Raw genomic sequence first — 15,558 nt, forward strand, 5'->3', positions numbered from 1 at the left:
ACAGAGCAACTTGGCCAACTAGGATTAGTTTTTAACTAGGTTTGGTCTTTTGTATTGAAAAGAAGGGTGAAGCTGGGTAGGCAAGAGTCCTGAGACCAACTGTGTGTGTCTTCCATGGGCGTCAAAGAGGAGAATACCACATACACATCACATACTCACTGTCGATGAAGTGGTGTCCTGCCCGGATTCCTCTTCAGGACTAAGGCATTCCTTCCTTAGTTGCGAGGGATGTGCCTTCCAAGGTTATGCTCTTCCCAGAGGTTGCTGGGACCCACTTACTTATTGATGAGGGGTAACAAAGGCCCAGCCCTCTCATCTGAATTGGGGTCAACTCCCTCAAAATGGCCACCCCACCTCCATGGGGTGCTGATGGGAAATACTGAGCATCCCTTGCAACTACATTCCAGTTCAACTTCTCCAGTGCCCAGTCCTGCTTCTCTCTCTTCCTGAGATCCCCCTGTCCCAATAAACCTCCTGAATGTTAATCTCACTCTCAGTTTTGCAGGGAACTAAACCAAAGACATTATCATTAGGATAATTCATTGCTCAATAAAAAGTAGTGGCTAATATTCTTATTGTTGAAATGTTTAAGCAATCCACGCTTCTTTTCTATGACAAGAGACTTCCTGAGTCCCTTTACAGGTGACATCCCTTTATGGTTGAGGAAAGTGGCAAAGGTATAAATAACTTAAACAGATCTTTATTTACCATCTAAAAAGTCCTAAGTTATATAGTCTGTTCTCACAATTTTCTTCACCAAGGACTTGGCACTTCTTTAGGTATTCCAATTTTAAAGACATAAAAAAGAGTCACAGAAGATGATAGAATACTCTGTTTATAAACTTTGCATAAAGCAGGGGTGCCTGGGTGGCTTAGTCGGTTAAGCATCTGACTTCAGCTCAGGTCATGATCTCATGGTTCGTGGGTTTGAGCCTCATGTTGGGCTCTGTATGCTGATAGCTCAGAGCCTGGAGCCTGCTTCAGATTCTGTGTCTCCCTCTCTCTCTTCCCCTCCCTCAGTCACACTCTGTCTGTCCCTCTCTCTCTAAAAAATTAACAAACATTAAAAAAAACAAACTTTGCACAAAGCTTAGTGTACTGTGAGGAATCATTTTATGTCATCTTAAATGGCCAATCTAATATCCAGTGCTGAGAGAGCACAAGCCCAAGTTTGGGGCTTACAGTAATGATTCAAATCCTACTGAAGGCAGACATATAGCTTCAGTGGGCTACACAAATGCCACCAGACATGGATGCACAAGACCTGAGATTTGGTCTCCCCTCTGCCAATAACTCCTTCTGGAATCTTGGGCAGGTCATGTGCCTTTGCTGGGCCTGACATGCCTCAGCAGCAAAGCAAGGGGCTTGTATTAAATAAAGTGTAAGGTCCTTGCTAGTAAGAAAAACTTATAATTTCTAAACATTGCAGGGGCTTTCCAGGCAACATAAATAAGTAAGATGTAGAGGGAAAGTGTAATACCAGAGAATAAATTAAAAGTGTCATAAATTCAAATTACCAACTTCCCAAATGTGTATTACAGGAGAGACTATTAAGTGACTAGGAACAGATTTTATAGTTGTATTTTCCTTTTGCAAGATTTCCATCTAAATCATTGCCCATGTCATTGATTATCATTTCCTTAATCTGGAGTGTTGGAATATACAGTTTAGCAATGTTCTGGACAAAGCCATAAGTCAAAGTTAACATTTTAAAAAATTAACCATGCCCAGGTCTCTGCCTTGCATAGCAACATGCTGAAATACCAGCATCTATTAAAAAGAGGTTATTGATGTTGGGGTGACATGCACTGTGATTTGCAGGTGCTCCCCTGACTAACCTCTGGTAGTCATATCTCAGGGTAAAGCTGCCATAATTACCCTGACCAGGAAGAGTTGGTTTAATTGTACTGGTTTTTTTTTTTTTTTTTTTTTTTTTTTTGATGCATGTTGAACATGACTGTCCTTTAGGGATTTCTGGGTCCCTAGTGTGTGTGAGTTATCATGTGAATTCTACCTCTGAGAAAATAAGGTGTGCTGTCAGCATTATTTTCTTCTTTCAATCCCCTTGCCTTCAAAGTGTGGGTTCTTCAGTAATTCCTTCATTTTCTCTACTTTGAAAATTATACTGCACCTGCTACAGATGCTCCCAAGTACACACCCTAAAGGTTTCTTTTCTCAGTGACTTTTAATGCACTTTTGGTTCAGAAACTTTTGCCTGGGGAATCAATTTCTTCAGTTTCCAAGAGCTGAGGTTTAGTCTGACCTTCACAGGAAAAACTTTTTTTTAAATTTTGTTCATGTTTATTTTTGAGAGAGAGAGAGCATGAGCAGGGGAGGGGCTGAGAGAGAGGGAGACACAGAATCTGAAGCAGGCTCCAGGCTCTGAGCTGTTTGCACAGAGCCCAATGTGGGGGCTCAAACTCACAAACCGTGAGATCATGACCTGAACCAAAGTCAGACACTCAACCAACTGAGCCATTCAGGCGCCCCTCACAGGAAAAAGTCTTAAGCATCAGTATTTCCTCAAAGCTTTGACTTTAAGGATACCTACAATTGCAGATGAGTCAGTGAACAACTGCCTGAGGCTCAGTTTCCCCATCTATAAAACGAAAACATACAAACTTGCCCCCAGCCAATCCCAAGGTCAATGGGAAGATCCAGCATGAAGATTACCCCCATAGAAGCACTTTGAGAAGCACCCAGAGCTCTGGCTGGGATTTGTTGTTATTGCTGTTGACTAAACTGATTATCTGCAGTGATTTTAATAAACATATAAAAATGGTGTCTCCAGTTTATGGTCCAAGCCTCACCTCAAAGTAAGCCCAGAGGTCAGAGTTAAAGGTAAATAGAAGAAAGGCAGATTCTACAAAGCAAGCCCCCCTCTCTCCTTAGACCTGAAGTACATCTATGAAAGCTTCTAATTCTCACTGGGGAGCACAGGGGAGGATGCATGCTGCCTTTCCCTTAACAATTTATATTTCAGGGACCAAAAAGAGAAAATGGAATAATATCTAAAAAATAGCCTGATCCTTCTTAGGAGCCTCCTTCAAAATGAGTAAGAGATTACTATATTATTCCATTAAGTTTCCTTTCTCCATCTCCCATTTCCTCAAGCTTTGTCATCCCAGGGCATTCAGGACTCTATTTCCATAATAATAATGATTTAATTTGACAAATATGTTGCATTTCATTCTGTAGGATCTTCAGCCTTTGACAAACATTCACTTTGCTGAAGACTGTCTAAGAGCCACTAATGGAGTGAAACCTGAAAACCCTTCAGAAAAGAATAATGAACTCCACTCTGTCTCCAGGGGGTAACTCAGTAGGTAGATTAGGCTACCTCTAGGTTGATTAAGGGTACACCTCTCTTTTCCATCGAAATATATTGTGTTTGTACAGAGGGGCTGTATGAAGTGGAAGATTAGGTCACAAATCCTCAGGAAAAAGCAAAATATGTTTCTCAGAAGAAACATGCAAGTTACTGCACATTTGGAAAAACAAACAATACTTTATTGGGAGGAAAGAAGAAAAACTCCATATACAAGTTTTATTTACATGATTTCACCGGGCTTCTTGGAACATTTCTAACAAATGGTTAGTTCTCAAATACATTGCACAGGATGCCTCATCACCTCTGACAGTCTATGAGTTACTACAAAGAGTAACGACTCAACTCAAGGCTACCAGAAACTAATTTTCAAATAAGATTTTCTGAGACTGCCTATAGGGATCTGTTGTAACAAACGTCATTTTTAGCTCATGGGGGATTATAGTGTGAAAGAAAAACAAATGTCAAAATAAATCCCCAAGGAAAGAAAGCACTTCTGTAATAAACCTCAGTCCTACCCTCCAACATTCTGTGCCCTCCGCAGACTCAAAAATATACTTGAGTATTTCTTGTTGTCTGAAACCATGAAGAGTCTGGAAATGTTGGACGTGGCTTGGTCCACATTTCAACAATGTGATGGAATTTATTCACAACTTAATGGAACATCCCAATCTCTACACATCAAGATTGAAAATCCCAAGGCAAACAAAACACCTTGCATTGAGTGTTAAAATAAATCATATTAAATTCTAATGCAATTTTGAACAAATGTGGATTTTTCTTTTAAACCTGTGTTTGGAGAACTTTTCGCATCTTTCCATATGTTGAACAAGATGGCTGAAATGGAGCCTCCCTAAATCACTCTACACTGTGCCTACTGAACAGCCATGAAAAACCAGGAACTGAATAAACGTGTTTTGACAATGATGGATCTCTTAACTCCACTGGTCAGGTTTCTTCTAATGGTAGTACTTAGAAGTGTACCATAACACAGGAACATAGATCGCAGTTAGAGTAACAATTTCAAGCTTAGGGAATTGAAAGAGAAATGAACTTAACTCAGTGACTTGGAGAGATGAACATACAGATATGAGGCTTAAAAAATTGCTGCTTAAAACATATGTGTCCCTCTGCAAAGAAACAACTTACTAATGCTTGGGAACTTCATAATGAACTATATGTTTTGCTGAAAGCTATGCATTTTTTGAGGTTTATGTTGTTTGTTACACTTCCTCTGTTAGCTGTTACACTTCCTCTAACTCTAATTGGAGAAGCAAAGTAAAGGAAGTCCCCTTGGAAAAAAGACATGGATGTAGAGGCTCACACAAATTGAAAAATAAAATTGTCTTTCTAGCTTTTTTTTATTTCTTAGAACTCTACTAAAAGGACAAGAATAAATGGGAACATTCATTTGCTTTTTAAACTCATCACACTTGGGTTTAACCACTGGCAGAGAAGAAACTTTACAGTTCCCTGGGAACCTATAATTTGGAAACGGAAGCACACAAGAACAGACTTTAGTTTTCAGGCAATAAATTGAAGAGAATTCTGCAGACATACAACAGAAAAAGAACATAAAATATTGGCTTGTGCATTTCTTAGAATGTTAGTTCATTAACTCGATAACTGCACAGGGAAAATTGCAGCCAAAATCTACAAAGATGTCCAATGGGATTTCAAATTGGCATATTTACTCAGCAAGAAATAGCTAGAGGCTGGGGGTATGGGGTGGGAATGCATCCCATTCTGGTAATGACGATTTAGTGTGAATCTCCGGAAAGACACCTTGTTGAAAAATCTCCATGCAATCTCTAAGGGGACACACAGAAGCCCAAAGCCCCAAGGCCAGACATAAATATCATCCTCTACAATCTGTGTCTTGGAGAACAGTTCTACAGAATTGTACAAAAAAATCATGATCTTATATTCACCTTTAACATACAATTCAACATAAACTTGAAAAATGTTTTAATTTTCCTCCTTATTGCCCAATATGTTGTTTAATGTTTTATTGGAAACTCGTTTATTGTTGTATGCTCTATATCTGTATTACTCATCAGTATAAAATAGTTGCAAAGGATCTGTTGGACGATACTCCCAATGGTCACTGATTTCTATGGTTAAAAGCTCATTATCAGTCTCTCTGGGAGAACTGAACCCTACATAGATCAGGTACTGTGCAAGGCCCTTTCATACAGTGTATCTTATTTAACCCACCCAGGGAGGTAGAGACTGTAATTCCCACTTATGGATGAAAAAATGTGAGAGTCAGAGAGGTTCCCAGCCTTACTCCTAAGCTAATAGTAATAAGGGTCGGTATTTGAAAACTGGACAGTTCAGCTTCATGGCTCTTTATCTCTCCCTTCCTGCTCTCCTTGCCAAATTCTCCAAAACATGATTTAAGAAGTTAAATCAAGAACACTCTCTATTCCTATAGATTGTGGGTATTTTCTCCAAGGGGCAATAATTCAAGGTATTCAAGGTATTTTCAGACAAAAAAGGAAAAGGACTCAGGACAAATGCACTAAACTGTCTTCTGTCCTTAATGGATCAAGCTGGGCTAGCTAGGGTGCTGGTCTCTTCACTTGTATCATGAGAAGCCAGTGGGATCAGAATGCAGGGCTGTGCAACAGAGACAACCAGTGGTCAATTCCATTGCACATGTGCTTCAGAGAACCCACAGTGCTTTTTATAAGTGAACTAAACCCATAGATTCCACATAAAAATTTCTATTTTATGGCAATCATAGGGTCTCTCAACCCTAGACCTACCTTTGTGGCAGCATTCAGCCAAAGTTTGGTGGTCTCAATTCCTTTTGATGAGCCATGGGCTCTTGAGTTCTTCACAGTCCCTACCACTCTCTATCACATCCATATACTAGGATGTAATTTTCATTATGTCTACGTCATTGTTTTCTCTTATGTAGGGAAATATTTCTACAAATCCTATCTCTTTTGACAGATTGAACAATTGGCCTCAAGCCCTTACCCTTCCTTGTATCTGCCCCTGTAAAATGTTCTCTTCATGGGGAGAGTACTTCCCCAATCCTTGCTTATTTGCTCAGCCATGTGCCTTGTTTTGGCCAGTGGGGTGGGGTGAAAAAATGTCAGTTTAAGTCTAGGCTTTATGAAACCTTGTATGTTTTTGCTTACTCTCTGTGCCTCTGCTACTATCATCAGAAGAGTTTCTCCTAAGTCACTGACACCCCTTCAGCCTGAGTCTCAGAATAAAAACATGTGGAATGGAACTGCTCCAGCCACCCACAGACCTGCAGTGAGAAAAAGGCGTGCCCACCCAAGTCTACTCTGGAGAAGCTGAGCCACTTAGCCTGAAAAATCTGTGAGAATAACTATTGATGCTTTAAAGTCATGGAGTTTTGGGATGATTTGCTACACAGCATTATTATGGCAGTTGCTAACTGATACATCTCCACCAAAAAGGAAAATTAAAAGGCTGAAAGAATGAGACATAATAATTTTTTCTTACATGTGAACCTGTTTCTTATTTATGCTAATAACCTAGACCCTAAAGGCATCTGAGTTTGCAACTCCTGCCATAAAACTATAAACCTAAGAACTAAAGAAGGTTGGGTTTGTGAAATGTTTCTTAGCATGACTGCATATCTAGATTGGACTAAAACGGCCCAGTTTTTGCCTGTTGCTATTATGTCCTAGTTTGAATATATTCAACTTTGTCTCCAATTTTAATAACAGGCTGAATCTCTTCAATCTCTCCTTTGGAATCTGATCCAACAGCTATTATTGTTGCAGAAAACACTCTACCTGATATTTCTCTGGATATGATACCTATTTGGTTGGCTGATTCAAGAAGTCAGCATGTCCAACCATTACAAAAAAACTAGTGTAGAAAAAATCAAATTTAGTAGGTGTCAATCCCATAACTACCAACCAATCCACCACCCATGTAACCAACCAAACAAGATCCTAGTTGACAGACACTTATTAAAAGGATTAAGAAGCTAACTCATAAACAGGAAATACTTAAAACAACAGTAACATTAAAAAATCAAATGTCCCAAGAAAGGAAAGTTCTGTCCTCAAAAGGCAGTAATTATTGCATCTGAGTATATCTGCTTAACAATCCAAGAAAGTGGGAGTTTCACTCTCTATTAACCTTAACCAGAGACATTTTCATCAAAATTAATTGTGATTACTTTTTATTGCATTTCAAATGCTATCCTTTATTTGGGGTGGTCAGGAATGCAACTAAGTAATTCCAGACCATGCTATCTTTTATGAATAGGTCTATGAGGTAGTCATCAAGGCCCCTTATAAAAATATTGCTATGCAAAAGTTCATGAGTCAAAACAAGACATTAATTTCCATAACTAGATGTGTCCTTAGAAAAGAAATGACTATAAATAGAAATGACAGCAACTTTGATGCTCAACACGTAACAGAGTAGAACTGTATAAATACCCACATACATCATAGACAATTTCACAAAATGTTCCTTTTACCTTTTCTTCGTTCTCATAATAACAGTTAATCATTAACACTTACTATGAGCATAGATTGTGCCAAGTACAATTCTAAATTCTCTATATGCATTGACTCTAATCTTCAGAGCAACTCTGGAGTAGATGTAATTGTGATTAGTCCCAATTTACAGATGAGGAGACTGAAGCCAAGGGAGAGTAAGTCATCTGCCCAAGCACATTCAGCTAGTAAATTCTGAAGCTTGGAATAAATCCTGGGTATTCAAGCTCCAAAATCAGTTAAAGAAAGATAGTAATATTTACATCACTGAAAATGACACTGAATTTGTCTGCTATGTTCTGTGCCCTGACTGTACCTTGCTCTACTCAGACTCTATACCTTTGTTGATGGTTCTCTTGCCTGGAGTGCTGTCCCTACTGCTGCATCCCTCCCATGTCAGACTCATCCAGCTCTAATCCCAACCGCTCCATGAAGACTCTCCACCACTCAACAGTTTTCTTGTTGTCCTCTTACAACTCTTCTCCAGAACTCTCACCATCTAAAGATGGTCAGATTAAGTTTGAGTCCTGGTTCTGCCACTTACTAGCCGAGTAATCTTGGGCAAGTTACGTAACCTCTCAGCATCCTTCTTCTCAAACATCAAATGGGATAACAGTTAAACCACCATGTAGATGGTTGTAGTGCACTCTATAGTTTTACTGTCCAGCATAACTTCTACCAACACACTCCTTTCTTTTTTGTGGGAAGTCACCTATTCCCACTCTCAGCCCATATGACTTGGGTGTGGCTAACCCCTATCCTCTAAGCTCCAGGTGGTCACATCCTGGCCTTGTCAATATATGCATTCTTTCATTCTTTGAACTTTTGCTAGAACCACTAAGAAATAACTTTTCTCCTCCCCCAAGGTGACTGCGCTCACAATGGAGGCTGGCTGCTGATGGCCATGGTTGGCATCACTGTGGACAGCTTTCCTAAGAATCAAAGCAACAAAGAGCAACTATGAGTAGGGTAGAGATGGATTCCTAATGCCACTGTTGGAATATCTGAATGAAGTCAGGCCTGAAGTCTACCCTTCAGTTAACTGTCCTATTCAGTTAACTGATGCCCTTTTTTGCTTAGTTAAGACTGAGTTGTGTTCCTGTCACTTGCAACTAAGAATCCCAACTAACCCAGCTCATATAAGAATTAAATAGGTGCTATAAAGTACACAGCACAGTACCTAGTATACTGAAAAATTCTATAAATGATAGCTACTACTGTTATGGTTCCTCTACATTAGTTTCTTGAAAGCAGGGAGACCCGGAGTCAGGTATACCTCCACTCTTTTACTAGCATGTCGCTTGATAACTTTTCTGAGATTCCAATTTTACCATATGTAAAATCATTAACACTGTGGTGAAGAAAAACTGAGACTGTATGCCTGGCAATAAAATGTTCTACAAATTTTAGTTCTCATTATCTCAGTCTATAGGCTCCAATTTAATATCTCATATGACTGGGGGGGAAACCAAGGTCCAAAATCCTGGGACAAGAACATGGAGGAAGTTGTGGATTCAAATAAGCTAATGGTCTATGTGAAGGTGGTCCCACGCCTGAACAAAGGACCTGATGTTACTACTGTGCAAACCAAATCAGGTATCCAAACAAAGGGGCTTGACTGAAACCATAAAGGCAGCTCTAGGATACAGAGGAAAAAGAAACTAATATTGACTAAGTAATCTCCACGTGCCATGCTCTGTGCAAGACATTTCCTTGTATTTCCTACCCTAGAATAATTACTTATTTCTCTTTTGGTCAATTAAAAAGATGAACTGTGAGTACATATTGAAACTATCTAACTTCTTCTATCTCCAAGGAGGAAACCTGATATATAACTACAGAAAGACACTAATTAATAAGCAAAATGTAACATGAACTCTGGCCAAGTTGAACTTAAACTACTCTGTTTAAAGCACATTGGAATAAATAAAGGAACTTCAAAGCAAATGCCCTGTTTTAGCCTGAATGTTTTATTGAGCACATGGGGAGAGCTCCTTTGCCAAAAATAGGGATGGTTAATGAGGAAAAATTGGTGTTTTCAGTCAGCCAGTTGGTTTCTCAGATAGGGCTGTCCGTTCAGAGATAACTATATTCCACAGAGAAGACAGAATAATGATCTGCCTCAGAGCCTCAGAGTTTTGAACAAAACAAAACCAGTTTTGTAAACTATCTGAAAGCATCCTTTTTCAAATACCTTCTGTGATAACACGCATACATTACCCTTCTACAAACGCCAAAGCCACTTAAATATAATTCTAAAAGGAGGACGCTTCTATGTTTTAAGCTTAAAAATATAAATGCGGCCCTTACTTTTTAAGGTGAGGTATAGGAACCAAGAGACTCTGTGCAGTATTAGATTTTATAGCATAATCAGCTCTTCTTGGGCACCATTCTGAAAATGATACTCCATAATTGTAAAGACATATTGGGTTCTCTGGGAGTACACGGTTAGTGCTGGACTCAGAGCTAAGGCAAGGCCCCCATTTCTGTGCATATTTTTCCACAGCAAAGGATGCATGTCAGAGGAAGTCAATCTCCAATTATTTAGGTATAAAGAGGAGGAGCCTGAGCTCACCTGCAAGTGCTGTGAGTTATCAGCCATGCTATCTTCTCGCCTGCGGACTTCTTCCAGTAACTGGGCATTCTTCTTCTTTTCCAACTGTTGGTTGTGCTTGAGGTTGGCCACCTTTTTATTCTGATCCTTCATGTGCCTGAGAAAAGTCAGCAGAGTGTGGTTAAATTCAACCACTGGAAGATCATATGTTATCACAACATGAGTACTAAGGATAGAATAGAATATATTGACATGGATTCGGGAAAAGGTGGAACTTCAGATTATTCCGAAATTCATTTAACCACAAGTACTTATTGATCACCCACTTAATGCCAAGTGCCAGGATGGCACTGGGGCTGCTGTAGTGAATGAGGTATGTATAGTCTTCACCCAACTCATGGAGCTTTAAGTCTAGTGGGAGAGGCAGACCAGTACCAAGGAGACACAACTTAGGTTTCCTAAGCAGGGGGTGGAGAGGGGTGATAAATCACATGCTGTGACAGATGATGACGTGCATTGCATGTGTGGACAGGCATTGAGTGGGGGGATGACTTTAGGTACTGTGGCCAGGAAACCTCCCTAAGGTGGTAAAATATTGGGTAAGACTCCAAGGAGCCAGCCAAGAAGTCACCAGTAGAGATGCTCCCCAAATGCAGGGAACAGCAAGTGCAATTCCCAAGGCAAGAAAGGACCAACTACTTCTAAGGACTGGAAGGCTGCAGTGAGGCTAGCCCAGGGCAAGGGTCTGGAAGAGGGGTAGAACCTAGGACTGCAGAGGTAGGCAGGACTCAGGGAATAAAGGGCCCCTGGTCTATGACGGAGAATTTATTTTCTTGTAAGTGGTTGCTCTTCTAATTATTATTATTCTTCTGGATCATGTTCCTATTCTGAGATCATAATCCATTACTTTGATTTTAAAATAACAATTACAAGGTTCCAATCAAATACATTGTCATCACTTAGCTCAAACAGAATAACAATTTGGGTAATCATCATGTTAAGTAAAGTCCTGGTGTTCGGATTAAGAGTTCTTAATGAATCTACAGGATGTCAAAGTGCAAAACCATAAAGTAAGCAAGTGAGTAAAAGACTACAGACAAAGGATGGGTTAAAAAAAAGTGGGGGGAGGAGTTATAGGCTTAATGTGGACTATTTCACCAGCAGCGTTTAGCAAAACATTCCACAGATTTAGGCAACCATGTCCATGGCAGCTGGTATAAATCTAATCTCACACGTGAGGAGGCAGGAGGGCAGTACAGAGGGCTCAGGAGCACTGATTCCAAAAGAGGAGGGTTGCAGAGCAGAATCTTTTGGGATCCTTCCTGACCCCAATTTCTCCTCCCCAGTATTGCTAAGTCAGCTGCTGTCAATGAGCCTGGTTCCCAGAGCAAGCAAGAGAGAATCACTGCTCTGATGGAAATGTGCACAAGATGAGAATAGATGATACACAGCAAACATGTCAAATTGAAACAATTACTAATCAAATGGAAGACACTCTCAATAAGAAACTTTTATTTCTAGTCCTCATAAAATTATATACTCGGCTACTCCCTTCCACTCCAAGAAAATGAAATTCAAGAGAAGTGTTTATTAAGCTGAATGATCTTCTATCAGGAATTCCTACTAATGAAAATATTCTGAACACTGGTCTTTAAGAATATTTACAGTACCAGCTGAAGCAGTGATTTTAGTATTCCTAGTGACACTTATTAAAAGGATTATGGTGAGAGAGAACAGCCATCTACTTGGTCAACATTGGGATTAGATAATTTTTCTCTGATATTTCCTTATTTGTATCCTATACAAATAGGTAAGGTAAACTTCTAAACTACCAACTCAAGTCTATATGCTAATCTTCTTTTAGGAAATTATCTTTTGGTTACTATAAAGATGTTGAGAACAACCTCTTGCTTCCTAATTGAACAAGGATATAGTATTTCAAAACTCATCCCAATCTGGGGCAAGCACACTTTCCAGTTCAGGAAATAAGGTCAGTGCCCAGTAATAGGATGTGATAGGTCAGTGTTATTAGAGAGATTGTTTAAGTAGAGGACATTTTTATAAAGAAATACTTTTTATATCTTTAAAGCACACATTTAACTAGAACCAACTGCTAAATGTTTTTTACCCCAAGTACCACTGATAAAGAAAATAGACTATTATCATGAACATCATTTGCATAATGAACTCCCACAAAGTTCTCAGGGCAGTGTGAACATATACAGACCTTACTTTCAGGAATATTTCAGTTTTTTTTTCAATCCAAAAATAAAAAACAAACAAACCCCCAAATCCATGCATCCCTTAAAGCTTTCCTTTTTTTTTCTAAATTTTTAAGTTTTTATTTATTTTTGAGAGAGAGACAGAGCAGGAGTAAGGGAGGGCAGAGAGAAAGAGACACACAGAATTCAAAGTAGGCTTCAGGCTCTGAGCTATCCGCATAGACCCTGATGTGGGGTTTGAACTCATGAACCATGAGATCATGACCTGAGTCAAAGTTGGACACCTAACCAACTGAGCCACTCAGGCACCCCTAAAGCTTTCCTGAAATACAAATAAGTGGCTAAGAAAAATGGAAGACTGAAGTCTGGAAATTCAAATGCTGTCTGACTTGGGACATGAATGACTGGAAAAGAAAAACTTGGTTGTGAATGGCACTACTCTGAATTTGGCTATTTGGATGCATGCACAGCAAGGTGATGAAAATTATCATCTTATCTTCGTAGACATGAGCATCAATAGATATGTATAAAGTACACACACTCCCTTGAAGAAGTGCTATGGTTTTCAAATATATTTCTAGCAGCAGAACTCTTTCTTCTAATAAAAGCTTACTTAAAAGCCAAAAAGGAAAAGAAGGATTGCTCTGGTCGAGGTGGGAAAGAGATTAAGAGTGAGCAGAACCTCACCTACTAGACAGTCACTCTCTCAAGTATCCCTCAGAGAAGCCAAGGTTACCTGAAAGAACAGGTTGAAACAGCAATTTATGGGGTAGGAGGAGAGGGAGAGAATTCATGAAATTTAAATATATGAGATCCCCCAATAAAGACAAAATACCCCACAGAAGCTCACTAGACACTTGCTGAAGGAACAACCAGTGTGATTTTTGCTAGTAATAACTTCAGCATCTCCAAGAATAAAATCTGTACGTGACTTATCAGTCCTGCATCTCCTACCATCTGCAGAAGTAAACCCACATGCATAGATAAACAGGGCTAACCTCCATACAGCTCTCAATTGTACTAAACTAAGGAAGTTAGAACTCCTGGGGTGCAGAATGCAAAGTCCTCTAGCAATACTGTCTGAGAAGAAAGTGCCATTGATACCCACTTCCCAAATTCTCACCCACGAGGCAAATCAGATTCTAAGCCTCTGCCAGAGACTGACCTGCTCCATGTTCGGAAATAAAGTTTCCTAGGGATAAGCTTTTTTTCTTCAGGGAAACACCATTAAAAATATATCCAAGATGCAAATTTTTAAAAAAGCAGTTATGGGGGCACCTGGGTGGCTCAGTCAGTTAAGCGTCCAACTTCAGGTCAGGTCGTGATCTCACGGTTTGTGGGTTTGAGCTCCACGTCGGGCTCTGTGCTGACAGATTTTGTGCCTGCTTCGGATTCGGTGTCTCCTTCTCTCTCTGCCCCTCCCCTGCTCATGGTGTGTCTGTCTCTCTCTCTCAAAAAAAATAATAAACATTAAATAAAAATTTTTTAAAGCAGTTATGGGGGAGGGGTTAGGTTGGTTGGAGAGTACAGTGGTAGGGTCCGTTTAAATTGACTAGTGTCATTAAGCAAGTCATGTCACATCATTAAGGAATTTGGATTAAATAAAAAAAATTCCAATAGGTATCAAGATCAACAATGGCTACTATATTAAGAATGAATATCATAGAGGACAGAATCCTGCTATTTTTCACTAGAACAGTGGATCAAATTAAAATTAAAATTAAAATTAGAAAGTATTCCCTAACTTATTGGTGAGAAAGTGTCAGGCTTTATGGCCTCTAGAATCACATAGCTGGGAGGCAGTGTGGAGCAAGAGGTGCATATGCTACTCTAAGTTCATATGTATATTGTGTATAAAGGAGAAAAATCAAAACTTCTTTTTTTTTAATCTCAGCAGAAACAAGATGCTGGTTTTTTTGTTGTTGTTTTGTTTTCACCTACCTTCTCTCAAACATCTTAAAAGATTGATAATATCCATTGTTGGAGAGGATACCAGAATCTAGCTCTCTCATATGATGTCAGGAGGAGTGTAACTTACAAAAATTGGTTATAAAATTATAAACTAATTTGGCAGTATCCACCAAAGTGTCCATACCTTTTTCCCAAGAAAACCCAATTTAGGAAAGTAGCCTACAAAAATGTCTGCACATACGCATGAATATTTATGCACAAAATTTTCATTACAAAATTTGACATTACACTGTCAAAGTAAAAATTTGAAAACTGCCAAATCATCCATCAGAAGGAAATTGGCTGAAGAAATCAAGCACATTCATATTCTGGAACTCCAAGCTAGCTAAGAAGATTAAGGCAAAACTGAAGTATGGACACAGAAAAACCTTTAAGACATATTGTTAATCAAAAAAGAAAGCAGGCAGCAGAATAATACATATAGTCTGATCTTATTTATGTTAAAATATAAAAGCCTATTTTAATGTTTATTTACACATATCCATGGAAATGGAAACTGCTGCAAACCCCACACCAGTCTGTAAACATTGTAACACTGAGGAACAGAATGGATCAGGGAAGAAGGGGGAGTTCCCATGTGTTACTGTATGCGTGTGTGTGTGTGTGTGTGTGTAAGTGAGGTATAAATACATATAAGAAAATGCACAGATATTAAGTATAAAAATCGATGATTTTTGACCAATCAAAATATAGAGCATTGCCATCACCCAGCCTCATGTCCCTGACCCCTGAGAGGAAGTAGTCACTATCCCAGATTTCATCTGCATGGATTTGTTTTGTGTGTTCTTGAACTCATATACATGGAATCATACAGTACATGCCCTTTTGTGTCTGACTTCTCTGACTCAGCATAAGGTTTTTGAGGCTTATTCATATTGTGCCTAAGTTCCATCTTATAGCTGAAATCAAGTGGTATTCCATTATATGAACATACTACAGTTTGATTAGCTATTCCCTTGTTAAATGGATATTTGGGCTATTTCC

At 39.2% G+C, this 15,558-nt stretch overlaps 1 protein-coding gene across 1 annotated transcript in view; it reads right to left on the minus strand.

Annotated features, from left to right (window-relative positions):
- The window catches only part of ERC2 (ELKS/RAB6-interacting/CAST family member 2), a 792,499-nt gene that overhangs the window by 316,636 nt on the left and 460,305 nt on the right, over positions 1-15,558 (minus strand). The window contains exon 12 of the mRNA XM_042929693.1: positions 10,403-10,538. Coding sequence (XP_042785627.1) covers positions 10,403-10,538 — 136 coding nt within the window. The remainder of the gene's footprint in view (positions 1-10,402; positions 10,539-15,558) is intronic.

The sequence above is a fragment of the Panthera leo genome, chromosome A2 (genome assembly GCF_018350215.1).
Source record: "Panthera leo isolate Ple1 chromosome A2, P.leo_Ple1_pat1.1, whole genome shotgun sequence".
In the NCBI taxonomy this organism is placed as follows: Eukaryota; Metazoa; Chordata; class Mammalia; order Carnivora; family Felidae; genus Panthera; species Panthera leo.